The 14,675-nt window shown below is 41.4% G+C and overlaps 2 protein-coding genes across 5 annotated transcripts; one reads left to right on the top strand and one right to left on the bottom strand.

The window, feature by feature from the left end:
* Positions 1 to 1,419: 1,419 nt before the first annotated feature.
* Positions 1,420 to 5,423, top strand: LOC133149791 (solute carrier family 2, facilitated glucose transporter member 5-like). 4 transcript variants are annotated; one of them, XM_061271952.1, is made up of 12 exons: positions 1,420 to 1,613; positions 1,757 to 1,795; positions 1,878 to 2,038; positions 2,249 to 2,373; positions 2,446 to 2,598; positions 2,750 to 2,875; positions 2,938 to 3,125; positions 3,625 to 3,735; positions 3,807 to 3,908; positions 4,227 to 4,302; positions 4,387 to 4,514; positions 4,917 to 5,423. In XM_061271952.1, the coding sequence occupies exons 1-12, from the start codon at positions 1,572 to 1,574 to the stop codon at positions 5,139 to 5,141; spliced, it is 1,476 nt and encodes a 491-aa protein (XP_061127936.1). In that variant the 5' UTR covers positions 1,420 to 1,571; the 3' UTR covers positions 5,142 to 5,423. The 4 variants fall into 4 exon arrangements, with proteins under 4 accessions (XP_061127936.1, XP_061127929.1, XP_061127942.1 ...); XM_061271945.1 differs by having other exon boundaries at positions 1,697 to 1,795; XM_061271958.1 differs by having other exon boundaries at positions 1,424 to 1,613; positions 1,757 to 2,038.
* Positions 5,292 to 10,705, bottom strand: ca6 (carbonic anhydrase VI). The gene is made up of 10 exons (XM_061271938.1): positions 10,534 to 10,705; positions 9,072 to 9,251; positions 8,740 to 8,888; positions 8,196 to 8,291; positions 7,670 to 7,736; positions 7,433 to 7,590; positions 7,203 to 7,329; positions 7,031 to 7,114; positions 6,918 to 6,950; positions 5,292 to 6,708 (listed from the first exon to the last, which is right to left on the bottom strand). The coding sequence occupies exons 1-10, from the start codon at positions 10,619 to 10,621 to the stop codon at positions 6,074 to 6,076; spliced, it is 1,617 nt and encodes a 538-aa protein (XP_061127922.1). The 5' UTR covers positions 10,622 to 10,705; the 3' UTR covers positions 5,292 to 6,073.
* Positions 10,706 to 14,675: the final 3,970 nt, after the last annotated feature.

Raw genomic sequence — 14,675 nt, 5'->3', positions numbered from 1 at the left:
TGATGCAAGATAGTAGTTGGCTTGATGTCACTGGCAGTGATATGTTTGTTTCTTTGTTCTTGCCTCATGATGTGTGACAAAATCATTGTACTTGATGTGTCACAGTTATTAATATGATTGCTGTTGTCAGGATGTATATGACCCATCATCACATGTCATCCTTCCTCCTTAAAATCTGAGCCTTTTATTACTGTGGAGGCTCACTTCTCCTCTGACCCCAAAATGTGTCACTTCCTAATCCTACAACGCATTATTGGTTACAGAGTTTCTCAACCTTTACTGAGTGAGCCATGATACATATTTTATACACCTATTTAAAAAAATATTTACTCTCAAATGTTTCTTGAACACAAAACGTTTATTCTCTTTCATGAATTATACCTTCCGCCATTTTGTGGAAGAGCCTTTAATTATTCTGCTTGTGTTTATGGGCTCATCTCGTCTCTTAATTGCAGCGCTCCTCAAAATACTGAATATACTGCAATTTCTCCAGTATATAAAAAAAATGGTTCTGCACACTATTGGAGAGACAGGAATGAGACAGAATAGAATAATGGAACGAAAATAGGAAGCAGGAATTCTCCTAAGTGAACAACAGTGCTGAACGGAAGCAGTCCTCCACATGACGACTGCCGCACATCTCATTACCGCTGGACAAAATTTGTACTTTGACACGACTAGTCACCAATAGCATACCCCCAAAAAATGGAGAAGTGGCGACTACGGTTAAATGCTGATGAGGATCCTTTTTTTTTTTTGTCCCTCAGGGCCACAATCATGTTTTGTGTTGGGTCCATTGTGTCAGCTTTGAGTCTTGGCTGACATTGAAGGCTCCATCGTGTGCAGACACCTTATGAGGGGATTTTAGTCAGTTGGCTTGCTGCCCATGTAATTCATTAAAACTAAAAGAGGCGCGCACTGTGATACTATTTATAGTATTAGAAATGTCAAGGCATGCTTTTTTTTTCCAAATGAGATGAGCACCCTACAGCCATCTTAAGTTTACCTCATGACACCAAACTTCTTTTGCCAATGATATGTTCAATTAAGGATGTGGGTGACTTTAGCAGAGTTGGCCAGCCCCATGAAATGAGATTTTTTTGGGGTGGTGGAGGCCAGGAGTGGTTGGAAAAATGACTTAGAAAGGTCTCTCTCTCAGCCAATAAGCAACTATAATTATTTTTATGATGCTGATTATATATGTATATATGTATAAGAATATAAATATGATATTCATGATCAGTAGAAGTAAATTATAATTTTGTCATTATTGTAGTATTTAGCAATAAGCATTCTTAATGGAAATGAAAAACAAACACACGACCGTGAAATTTAGGCGCCGATCCGGCTGTGCCGCTTTTTTAGGTTCTGTTACAATTCTTGTTTGTGCAATAGGTGTGCCTCCAGCCTATTGCGCAACAGTTGTTTAACCCACAGTAAGGGAGTGAGCGCTGTCAGCAACATAAAAGCAATAAAAAAAGATCTGCTCTTAGCTGCCACGATGACATGTTCAAAGGGCAGAAACCACAAGTGCAGTTTACCAAAGTGCACTTTTTCTTATTGATTGACAAATGGCCACGATGGACGCTGAGGAATGTGCAAAGAAGAAAGGGGTGAGTGTCACACATGCCATTCATCCAAAAGAACTCCAGATTGTAATCTGGATAAAAACATTCCTACTGTATGGCTTTTGTAGAGATTAACTGTGGTCCTGGCACTGGCCACACTCATATCTACATTTGGCTCGTCCTTCCAGTATGGATACAATGTTGCTGTCATCAATTCTCCAGCTCCGGTAACCTTCCAAGAAACGCACGCCCGCACACTTCAATGATGCTGGATTCAGGTCATGTGTTCCGTTTTGGTTCCCGCTTCAGTTCATGCAGCACTTTTACAACGTCACCTTCCTCGAGCGTTATGCTGAACCAATGGAGGAGAACCTGCTGACTGTGCTATGGTCTCTGTCCGTGTCTATGTACCCGCTGGGAGGCTTCTTTGGCTCTCTCATGGTGGCACCGCTGGTGAACAAATTAGGAAGGTAATCATGCATGACACGCTAAAGCACCTGCACAATGTAATGAGATCCAGTACAAAAGACCTTATGATGATAATATGCTTACAAAGGTCACCTTTCGTATTTGCTCTAATTACAACACTGCAGGGGTACCTAATGCTGTGTCTCGTAAGTGCGCATGCCACCTGTCGTGCATGGCACAATAGTGCAAACAATATTTATGTGGCCTGACAGAAAGGGCGCTCTCCTCTTCAACAACATCTTCTCTATCGTGCCTGCGTTGATGATGGGAGTCAGTGAGCTGGCCAAATCTTATGAGATCATTATCGTGGCTCGGTTCATAGTGGGCATCTGCGCAGGTCTGACATGTTGAAAACGATGAAGCCCACAGGTTTCCAATGCATCTGGAGTGTCATGCCCTTTTGCCGCAGGTCTTTCATCCAACGTGGTGCCCATGTATCTGGGCGAACTTGCTCCCAAAAACCTGAGAGGAGCCATAGGAATCGTACCACAGCTTTTCATTACCATTGGCATCCTCTGTGCCCAAGTGCTGGGAATCAGAAACCTACTAGGCAACAGCAAAGGTTGACACCGCCACACATAGTACCAAATACAATTGCTGTGTCCAAATATACTGAACATTCGCTCAAGTGTTTCTGTCTCATGGCTCTCCCATCTTTCTTAATTCTACAAGTAACCTGCGTCAAAACTAACATACTTCCTGTGTTTGTTCAGGTTGGACCCTCCTGCTGGGCATTACTGGCATTCCTGCTGTGATTGAGCTCATCCTGCTGCCCTTCTTCCCGGAGAGCCCTAGGTACACACTCATCCAGAAAGGCGATGAGGCGACCGCAAAGAAAGGTGACTTGCAAATGGGAAGCCGGTTTTGACATGACATGGCTTCAGACTCTATCTTCCCTTAGCGTTGCAGAGACTGCGTGGCATGGACGATGTGACTGCAGAACTTTCAGAGATGTGTCTGGAAGACCAGTCGGAGAGGGTGGAGGGTCGTTTGTCCGTGCTGTCCCTGCTTGGCCAGCGCTCCCTTCGCTGGCAGATGGTCTCCATCATCGTCATGAACATGGGGCAGCAGCTGTCAGGGGTGAATGCGGTGAGACCTGCTTTTTTATCCACCCAAGGTGAATTTGGGGAAGCTTCTATCCGGTTGTTCTTTGAATTTTCAGCACAGACGAAGTCACACATAGTTAAGATAATCCTTGTTGCTTTGCAGTGGTGAATCTAAAATTGAATTGGCTAAAATAAGAAAGCCACTTCACCCATGGAGTCTGAAGGTATTGGGCAGATTACGTTTACATGGCCCTGAAATCTGATTGGACAAAACCTCTCTCAAATGACTGGAAACTGTGCAGCCAAGATACTATTAAAAATAAAATATAATAATCATTTCATGTTAGCCTTTGGGCTAGCAGAGAATGCAGGCCTTGATTGTACGCCACTGACAATCCAAGTCCAGAAATGACGCTTCTTGATTTGTTTGCCATTTCTGGCAGTCAGGGCTTGGTCTTGTAGCAGGGGTTCACTTTCCACGCATTTGTATGCCCGCTTGCACTCACTCTTGCTAATGCCAAATTCTTTTCTGACTCTTCTAGATCTACTATTATGCAGACAGCATATATGCCAGCGCAGGAGTCACAAAGAATGACATCCAGTATGTCACAGTGGGAACAGGTGCCGTAAATGTCTTCATGACCATCGCGGCTGTAGGTCCTCTCATTTTAGCCGATAGTTGTAGTTCTAAAAAAAATGATTAATTGGGAATTTGTAACGCTAGGTCTTCATTGTGGAAGCCTCAGGACGACGCCTCCTACTCCTCTGTGGTTTTGGGATTTGCTGCGGCGCATGTATCCTCCTTACGGTGGCGCTCACCTTCCAGGTTGGCCCGGACAAGCTCAATCACTTTATTTTATGTTGCTTTGCTGCTCTCAAGTGCTCATTGTTAGAATGACTTGTTGTGATGCCCACATTTCCAACCGTAGATGATTTTTTATTTTTATTTTTTAAAGTGGAACCTCGAATTTGCATCACCCAGAGTGATGAAAATCGGACTCCCTACCAATACCTTCAAAAATAATTTCCCCATCCTATATGAATGTTATAATGCTCTTTTAAACATTGCCCTTGCAGTGAGTTCAGATAGTGTGATGGTTTTCATTTTGAAAACTTACATAACAAAACTTGCTTGTGCCAACAGGAAAGTGTGACGTGGATGCCCTACGTCAGCATCACGTGTGTTATCATCTACATCAGTGGTCATGCTATTGGACCCAGTGAGTGCAGCTAGAGACTTTTGCACTTTCTACGTGATTGATCATCTGTCTCAAATGTCCCCCCCCCCCCTTTGACATTGGCAGGTCCTATCCCTTATGTGGTGACTACTGAGATGTTTCGGCAGTCAGCCAGGCCCGCTGCCTTCATGGTGGCAGGCTCTGTCCACTGGCTGTCAAACTTCACTGTTGGCCTGCTATTCCCTTTTATGGAGGTCAGTTGCACCACTTGAGTCTCACCCTCTATCACCACACCCAGTTAATAACATACTGTTAATAACATACTGCCAATTGTAATTGCAGGCATAGCCAATGTTTTAAATGTCTAGAAAGCTCTAGAATAGGGTTTGTCGAACTTTTTATTTAACATATTTGACCCAAGTGGTCCTAAAAATCAAGGCAAACGTTTTAGTAATTTTTTAAATATTATTTAAAGCCATGGGGTTGAAACATTGGGACATTTTAAACATGAGCACCTGAACACGCTATCCGTGATTCATTTCAAATGTATTGCACCGAATTGTATTCAAATCCAAATATATCTTTGGAAATGCATGTTTCGTTCATCTTTTCTTCCTTTGCATCTTTAAAAATGATTCGTGTCCTTTTCCCCTCAGAGAGGCCTAGGCCCCTACAGCTTTGTCGTTTTTTCCTTCATTTGTCTGGCCACGCTGATCTACATCTGGCTGGTTGTCCCCGAGACCAAGAACAAGACCTTTCTTGAGATCTGCCAGATGTTTGCCAAGAGGAACAGAGTGGAGATCAAACTGGGCGATGGCAGTGCGTCACTGAAAGGGAGCAAAGAAAAGCCGCAGGAAGTCGAGAAGGTCACAGCCTTTTGAAGACAGCAATAGATATTTCACATGAGAGGAAGTCCTCGCTTTAGGGGGGTATGGGAATTGCATCACACTGCATGTTCCTCTAGTTGTATTTTTAACAAATGTTACAGCAGTCTTTTGTAGAAAAAATGACCACACTACTAGAGGCATAAATAGACATTAAGTATGTAACTTTATTCCCAAAAGAAAGATGATGAATGTATGAATGAAACTTGTTGACGTTTAATACGAGGAGTGACAATAAAGAAACTGGCAGCATGGCTGACTGCCTTTGTCACCTCATTACTATTCTGCACCAATCTCCTTCATTTTCCTCTCTCATTTGCTTCTTTTGCAGAATTTTGTGTATCACACACTCCCATTGCTTTTGAGTCACGAATGCGGCTGCCACAGTCTCGTTTCCTTGTGATTGCCACGCCTCGTATTGATGTACATTTTATATTATTAGTGAAGCATTCAAAGCCCCCAAGTCACCATTTATGTCCTCTGCCTGATCATATCTGCTGTTATTTGCAACAACAAAAAAACCTCAGATGAATAGCCCCTTCTGAAATCTGTAGCCCCGGTTAACACCTTCAGAATTTTATTTGATATTCCACAATATAGTTGTAGATTATTTTCTCAGCCTTTATATATGCGTCAAGCCCCAGGAGAGAAAAAAAATAGAGTTGTGTCTTATGTGTTGCACTTTTTTTTTAACAATGCGCTAAAATGTCACTAAAATCCCCATCTCTATAGTCAAATAAAAATAAAATGATGTGAAGGAAGTACTACATTGAAGTTATATATTTCATTTGAGAGATACATTTGTATGAGGAGCTATGCTTCGTCTGGGTTTTCAGTTGAAGTGAGGAGTTTCACACTAAGCCACTTTTTAGGTTTTATAGGCTACAGTACGATGCGTTTGAAAGATTAAACTGCAGCATGACAGTGTTTCAGGAGCATCTGTGCTGACTGCCCAGCTGGATCCCCCCATACAAGCTCAATTTGGTGGTACCCCAACTCAACACATTTCCCTGTGCCACACCGTCCCCCACACATGACATCTGGTCCCGAATATTTGCCGTGGTCAGCACATAGTCCCAGACGTTCACGTCGGTCAACTTTCCCGCAAAGGAGTCGGTGTTGGAGATGCCCAGCAACCCGTCCTGGTTGTTGCCCAGGATGAAGACCCCGCCGGAGATGATGGTGTGACCACTTTTTAGGTAGCGTCGCTCTCCGACCATTCCGTTGACCCACAGCGTCACTCCGCCACTGTCGGACGTCCAGGTGATGCAGTAGTTGACCCAGTCTTGGGATTTGATGTTGTACGGCAGGTTAACAAACTCGTTGCCGATCCACAGGCCCATCTCCTTGGCATCTCTGTCCTCGCTGACGGAGATCATCAGCTCATTGTGGACTCCGTCGCTGGCGTAGGAGATGAGGTTGTGCGCGCCCTCCGTTTCGGGTATGACGTGCATACAGATGGTGAACGAGTCGAGATCCATCGGATGGTCGAGGTGAACCCTGGTGTAACTACCAGAATTCCCTTGAGGGAAGTTCAGCACCAGAGGAAATAAAGCTTGACGTTCTAATGAAGACAAATAAAAAAAAACTATAAGCAACCCCACACCTGTAATATTTCTAAGGGTACATTTCTCAATGGTTACGGAGGTATTAGAAGAATCTCAGGGCACACCAGCAAATAAAACAAAAAGTCTCAAAAGTATCATGACTGAAATTATACATTTATACAGTAAGTCACTTTCTGTGCTGTGAACAGAAAATACATGAGCTCACCATTTTTGGTTGGCTGTGAGTCATGTCGCCCACCTAAGCCGTACAGCAGTGAAGAGTTAACAAGAGTGCTTGAATTTGGATTCAGCCTTCTAGTTTGCCAAGACGTCACTCACCTGAGTACACGGTTCTTCCGAGAGATGTTATCAGGCCTTCAATTTTCAGCAGCTTGGATTCGATTTCGTCTTGTCGGCAGAAGGCTGGTGAAATGAAAGGACACGGCAACCATTTGTCTCATCTCCTTTTGAATGACCGAGTGCTCAAGTATACGGTACATAAAATACGCACATCCTTTCCCAAGTCTAGGAAGGAACGACGACTCCACCACTCGGTCATTGAGAGGCTGAGCGATGCGGTAGTCGTTCCACAGGGTCTTGTTGTCCATGTCCATTAGTGTGCTCTCCAGCTTCCTGATCTGAATGCAACAAAAACGGAAACGGAGGCACCCCGCGAGTCTGGATTGAAGCTGGATTGAAAAGATTCTAAAAGATTACATTCCAATCTGCCGTTGAGCCTACCTGGTTATGCGAAAGAGTGATGGGTGTATCGAACACGGTCCAGAGGATGCTCTCGTAGCAGGGCGGTGTTGTGAGGGAGCCCTGATATCTGAAGAAATGGCTGAGGTTCTCAGGGAGCATGGAGCGCACATCCAAGCTGGAAATGGTCATGGACTGACCTGCCACAGGTCATTTAGTACACATGAGACTCAAACACGTCTCGTGTGAGGACATCCATGCATTCCTGATGATACTCACCTGCATACTTGATTTTGCCAAGGTTGGAGATGAAGTCACTGTAGTAGGTGTTCTCAAAATGACCATCCTGGGAAAAAATAGATTTTGCAGAAACGTAGCAATAAAAGTTGCTTTACAGCACTGCTTGTAATCTGCACGTCCATAAACTGTGCGTGCGCATGAACCGTGACCTTTTCAACAAGAGAGTCAAGATGAAGTCTGCCTATTTTAAAAACACTGCCATTATCAGCTTACCTTGGTTCTCTACTATCATTTTTCTAATTATTACCAACCCCTCCTCAGCCTGGGTCAGTTGGAACTCGCAAGGGATGATAAAGGCTGTGTCGCCATAGCAAAAGACACGTGAGCGCATTCTTCGGTTAACAATCTCTCTTCAACTACTTGAAATCTTATTAGGTATATGTTATCTCACATGAGCTTTTTTAAATATGTCACTATCTCATTGTCAGCAATAAGAAACATGGCAGGACTGAGATGTGTTCATGTGCAAATGGCCAGTCAAAGAAGCAAAATAATACTTATATACTTCGTAGAAAAATGCGAGTACAGCCAACCCGTCTGGTTTATCTCTGGCCTCCATAAAGCTCTTGTACTTGTCTGAATTGTAGTGGACAACATGGAGCTGAAAGACAAGGAAGAACAGACACAAAAATAACAAGAGGCCATCCGTTTGAGTACACTGTATGAAATTTATTTCATATAATTCATACCATAAATCACCCTTATGTTATTATTAATTGATTCAATTGTTAAAAATAGAATGTAGATGTAAAAATGTTTGTAAGTATTATACGACACATTGGCAATTTCTTTAATGGTATGAATGATGAGACTCTTTTTGTCCTTTTGATGGTGAGCCGGATGAACAAACCCAGCCGGTCTTACTTTGTCCACCACTGATGCATAGGCACTGTCACTTTGACAAATTGATGTTTTTGCAGCCTGCAGGATGTTTGCCTTTCACATCACAGCACTGTCACCACTAGAGCGTGTGCTGTACAACACCGGGTGTCCGCCTATCGCATCTCTCGATAGAGGTAAGCTGCATCTGAACGTTTTATTTGGTCTACCTCTGCCATGTAGCGAATTCCGTCGATGGTGTGCTCCGCTCCGCTGGCCTCCAGGTCCAAGCCACCCCAGTGCAGATGCATCTGAACGGCTGTGTATTTTCCTGGCATGCCCTTTGTGATCTCCATGGTGGGCGGCAGGTCAATTTGGACTGTTGGGAAACAACATGCAAACATGTGGGTAGTCCAAACTGTTTAACCACACCACTAACCTCCAGTCAGGTTCCATCCATTCATTGAATGGGCAATACGATATTTACAGCTATTGAAAGCATGGACAGAAAAGCGTTGCTTTCCTTTAAGAGCATTTTCGATTTTCGGTGCTACTTACTTACCTGAGTGTCCATTGTTGGACATGAGAAAAGTCCCTCTCTGAGCATCATATCCACTCAACTCCAGCTGCAAGATATCTGGATTGTGTCTCACGCTGCGCCTTTGGATATCAATCGGGGACTGTTTCTTGCCCCCACATGCGGGGTACTTAGTTGCCCAGTGCATCTGGTCCAAAGCTCCCTCTGTGTGAAAATCAAATGTTATGGGCATTTTCTGTTATGTCACAAAGTTGCCACTTTACATCTGGAAGGATTCACAAGACTACTTTCTTTTCATGTGGTATGGTTAAATATGGCGCTTCATATATATTGTACATAAAATCAGCAAAAAAAGGCTGTTTATGCCTTAATTTACTTTATCTAAAGTACATTCGGAAAGTATTCATAGTGCTCATTATTTCCAGATTTTACTGAAAATGGAATACAGTACTATAAATAATCTCTTGCCTCACAATTCCACACGTACCACAGCAATGTGTGAGAAGGTTTAAATACTACTACTACTACTACTACTACTACTACTACTACTACTACTACTACTACTACTACTACTACTAATAATAATAATAATAATAATAATAATAATAATAATAATAATAATAATAATAATAGTAATAATAATAGGTACACCAGGAGGGGCAGTACAAACTGTTTAATTCTCTAGATTTTATCCAATGATGCTACTACATGTTTCTAAAAAGTACAATATTGTAGATCAAATTATTTTATATATGACATTAATTTACAGTTTTGTCCAGTCACAAATAATAAAAAAAGTGATTCCAGTCAACTTGAGTCCAGGCTGGAATGACGCCGCTCTTTTGGCAAACATTCCACAGAACTGTTTTTATGACACCTGGGAAGTATTTTAAATCTTTGGGGGACGGAGTAGGGGGCATAATATTTGTGATTTCCGCAGTTTGCCAAATCAACAAAGGATTTATCGCAAAGTGACTCTTCATGCATACTTATGGGACGTTTGTTCCGTTTTTTTTCCACCTCCCATTGTTAATTAAAGGAGTCACAGACAGGACTTGCCCGACTTGATGTTGTTGCAACTCATCATTGTTTCTCAATAGTGTAATAAATGATTAACCATTTAGTTGTTGTGTATATTCTGTGTCCGAGGAACTATTGTTGTTGTTCTTCTTCTTCGTATTATTATTATTATTATTATCATCATTATTATTATCATCATTATTATTATTATTATGGTTGTTACTGTGTTTAATCATTTATCACAAAGAAATATGTTTTTTGTTGTTTTGGGAGTTTAAGTGGTATATAAACAAACTGCAATTATTTTTATCATGCTGATTATTATTATTATCATCATCAAATCCACCCACTCCAAAGCGTCTGATCTTTCAGATTTCACGAATCAGTTTTAGCCATACGTGAAATGTAACCTGCGCCGCCCCCTCCTTCACCTTTGCGCTAAAGTGCCAAGTGTACAAAAGCTTACCTGCGTATGTCCAGTGTATGGCATCGTTAGGGAGCCCTGCGGTGAGACCGACCCAAAAAACCGCGAGCAACACGCAGTCTCCGCGCATGACTCCGTCTGGAATTGTTTAGTGCGCACGACTGTGACACCTCGAACGGAACTGCGCTCCACTTTTCAAGTGAGAGGATGAAAGGGATGTGCTTGAATCACACCAGAAAACGCCCAGAGGCAGGCCCCCCAGTGACTGCAATGCCCGCACTAAGAGTTGAATAATCTTGTCATAATATGCATGATAATTCTTAGAATTATTCATTCGTTCTCCGAACCGCTTATTGTCAATAAAGATCAAAAGGGGCGAACAAAACTTTCATAATCTAGGAAAGCAATTCATTATAATAAAAGAAAAACAAGACTCAGCAATTAAATTGTTAAAAAAGTTCATCCTTTCATTCAAAGTGTTGAGGTTAGAAGTTAAAGGGGTTCATTAACAAAATCTATTGAAATGTTTCAGCACCTGTCAAAATAAGGATTGCCTTTTATGCAAACATAATTTTATTGTTGTCTAACTTGTCTGAGTCAATTCCTTCTTCATACATACCGTGTGATTAAAACTCTAGATGTGTGTTGAGATATGGGTTTAATTTGTTCGGTGAGTATAGTCAGGACTCAAAGCACGCTTTCGTCACACCATCTCCCCCCCGTAATGAATGGAAATGCCATTAAAGGAAAAAATATATATATACTTGTATCTTTAGATTGTCTGTTTACATGTGTTGCTGCACCATTTGTATTCAAATATAAGCTCATTTAAGCGGGATAACACTCCCAGATAGATGCTATTCATTTGCTTGTCTCGTTTGCAATGCTGCCAAACTGTTGCTTGCTGTAAAGTAAACTTGACAACCATTTGTTTGTAGCTGGAAAGCAGACGCAACATTCAAATGATCGCACTCTAAGCAGCTTAAAACGATTAGTGATCAACACTTGTCTCACTCAGATGCTTTTTTAAAATGTATGAATGCAAAGATGAGGCATTATTATTATTATCACTAAATGATTAATGAAATAACATTGTTAAAGTGCCTCAATGCCCCGATAAATCAAACAGACACAATTTGTGTTTGGCAAAGGATGGTTGTAAAAGGAACTATGGATGCAAGTCCGTTCATGCATCACGTTACTTGGTGCATACTCCTGCAGTTCTTTTTGAAGTTTCCAGTTGACTTAAAATGACAACACGAGCTAATAAATATGCACACACACACACACACAAACACACACACACATACAGGAGAGCTGGCAGCAAACAGTGTGATAGCGTGCTAGTTAGAGCATGTCCAATACCCTTGCCTCAGATGCCAGACTTATGAGTGTGCTGAGTAAAAAATGTTCTTTTACTGTTTGGACACAATTGTTTTTTTTTTTTTTATGTTAATTAGCCTCGCAAAACACAAGCTGGGAACATTGGTGAGTGCTTTAAATGAGTGAGAGTGTAAAAATTGACATGTAACCATATGGCAAGAGTTTTAATGGCTAACTTCAGGAAACAAGTTTATGGGGCAAGCAGTAAAACCACGAGAAGTTTCTGCAATTAGCCAAGAAGGACTTGATGTAAGATGTTACATTCCAGTAACCAAAATGAGTTACCCAATGTTTGTAGCTGATCCTCCCCAAGATTCTATTGCCAAGACAACAAAATTTACATTCAGATAACAATGTTGGAAGCTGAAACACAGCAGACGCGAATCCAATAAAACAAACATACGCAACACGTTTCCACAAGTAGTAGCAAGGGCAATGAAAGGGCAGCTTCAATGCTAAAGAGGTGGGCACAATTTTCCATCAGTGCTACTCAGGATTACGTGCCTCCTAACCAGATGATGTTTACTTGCAGTTTGGCAGCCACAAATTCACATATTAGCTAATATTTAATATACCGTGATTTTCCATGCATAATGCGCAAAATGTAACGAATTTATTGTCCTAAAATCTGGGGTGCGCATTATACATGGGTACAAAAAAAGTTTTTTTTTTTTTAATCCGGGTATGATACGGAGGCCGCCATTACAGATGCGCTTTCTTCTCTGCTGTTCACTTCAAACACGCTCCATACGAACGCAATGCTCTCGTATCAGACGCTTGCTCGATCACCTGCTCGTTTGCTGTCACAATGTACCCTACACAAATCCGAAACATTTCTCCGCTATTGAGTTTGCTAGCGCATGGGCAGTGATACTGACCGTCAGAATAACATCCGGTTGTTCCCAAGGATGATCTTTTTTCTGAAATAATTTTACGTTTACGGACTTAAGTAAGAGTCAAAATTTGGGTGCGTATTATACATGGGTACAGGCTTTTTTCCAGCATCGACATGCCATTTTTAGGGTGCGTATTATACATGGAAAATTACGATACATATCATTTGTTATGAAAATATTCAAATCAAATGTGTATTTAATGAAATGAGACTATTACATCCGCATTTGGGTTTTTTTGGGGGAAATGAGATGCAAAGTGGATCCTGTTACTCATCAGTGGTTTTAGGTGAAAGGCAGGCAACACCCAGGATTGGTTGTCATTCACCCTGTTTGCCCTCATAGACAAACAAGCATTCATAATTACTTTCACAACAAAGAACAATTTAACATTTTGGGTGACATGTTTTTGAGGGAGCCGTTGTCCTCCAGCAAGCCCGGGGATTCCATACAAAACTTTAAAAGCATAACTAACACCCAGCAGTCCAAAAATGAGTAAGAAGAAAAAAGGTTCTCAGCCCTGTATAACATAAAAAGATCTTGTAATCTTCTTGACACTCTAAAATAAATTGATCATTTTCCTGCGTTGGTAACCTTTACACTACCCTACTCTAAAAGATTCAAATAAAAGTATTACTACAACAAAAACAAATTCCAAGAGGCTTCATATGGCCCGCACATGTGTGAGTGTGTACGTGTATTTCTATGTGTGGAAAGAGACGATTGAATTACAAAATGATCAAAGAGCGCACCTTGAGTTAAGACCCTCAATATTGCACTGGAAGCTTGTGGCCTCTGATTGAATCCAGTTGCTTTCCGGTTCTGTATAAGATTTATCGTCCAAAGAACATGGGCAAAATTTAAAGATCAATTTTAGTTTAAAAACAAAGGAATTGATTGTAGATCAGGTCAAATAGAATGAAAAAAATAAAACTATTTGTTAATAATAAAATAATCCATTACAAAACCATTGTGTTACGAGTTACAATTAATTATTTGTGATGTTGTGTTAATGTTACTTGATTAAAAAGAATTTTGTTAAAGCTATCAGGAAAAAAGTTGACATTTTTGTTTTATTATATTGACAAAATCAATTGACCTATTATTTTGTCCCAATTCAATCCAAAAAGATGGACTGTGACGAGAGCGTGCGTTGGAAATGCCCCGAAAGACAAAGACATGAGATGCAAGAGAATCTTGCTATACGTTAGTTCAATGAGCATTCTGCAGTGATTTTCCAAGTATGGACGCAGGTTCCCTGCCTAATTACAGTTTAGATGTATCCGTCCATTCTTCTTTTGCTCGTGTGCGTTGTTGAGAGCTAACAGGTCAAATCAGAGCATAGGAGCCTTACTTGTTGTTGGCCACACGTTTCACAACACTAAAGCCGTTCAACCACAGCCTAAACTCACATCCAGGTCCTCTCAGCAGAAGGAAGAAGGAATTTTCAAGAAACAGTCAATGTTTGTGTGGATGACTTGCTCTTTCTGAGGCACCAGAAATGTAAATATGCGACGGACTGAGGGTGCCAAATGGCAAAACATCTTCTGCCACCTCTAAGCAGCTTGCCTCACTCCGCCTGTAGAAATGTATGCACAGAACCTTTCGTCAGCATGAGACAGCTGGGTCGTGATTGTCCACTCACACGCCCATGCTGCTTTATGGTGATGACCCACTGTTTCACACCACTGAAGATGATCCTGACCATTTTGCAGATTGATGGCAAAAGTAGCACCTCTGCCACCACTGGGCTGATTCAGAGCTGTCCATTTCTCTTCTGCCGGCATCACAAATGTCCAGGATTTACTTTGTGATACAATCTCATAAATGAAAGAGCAAAACAATCTCAGGGTATTTATGTTACTAGCCAAGCATGACTTTATTCTAATATTATCACAACTTTCCATC

The sequence above is a fragment of the Syngnathus typhle genome, linkage group LG2 (assembly GCF_033458585.1).
Source record: "Syngnathus typhle isolate RoL2023-S1 ecotype Sweden linkage group LG2, RoL_Styp_1.0, whole genome shotgun sequence".
Classification (NCBI taxonomy): domain Eukaryota; kingdom Metazoa; phylum Chordata; class Actinopteri; order Syngnathiformes; family Syngnathidae; genus Syngnathus; species Syngnathus typhle.
The sequence above is the reverse complement of the archived record's forward strand: the minus strand, read 5'-3'. Positions and strand labels throughout refer to the sequence as shown.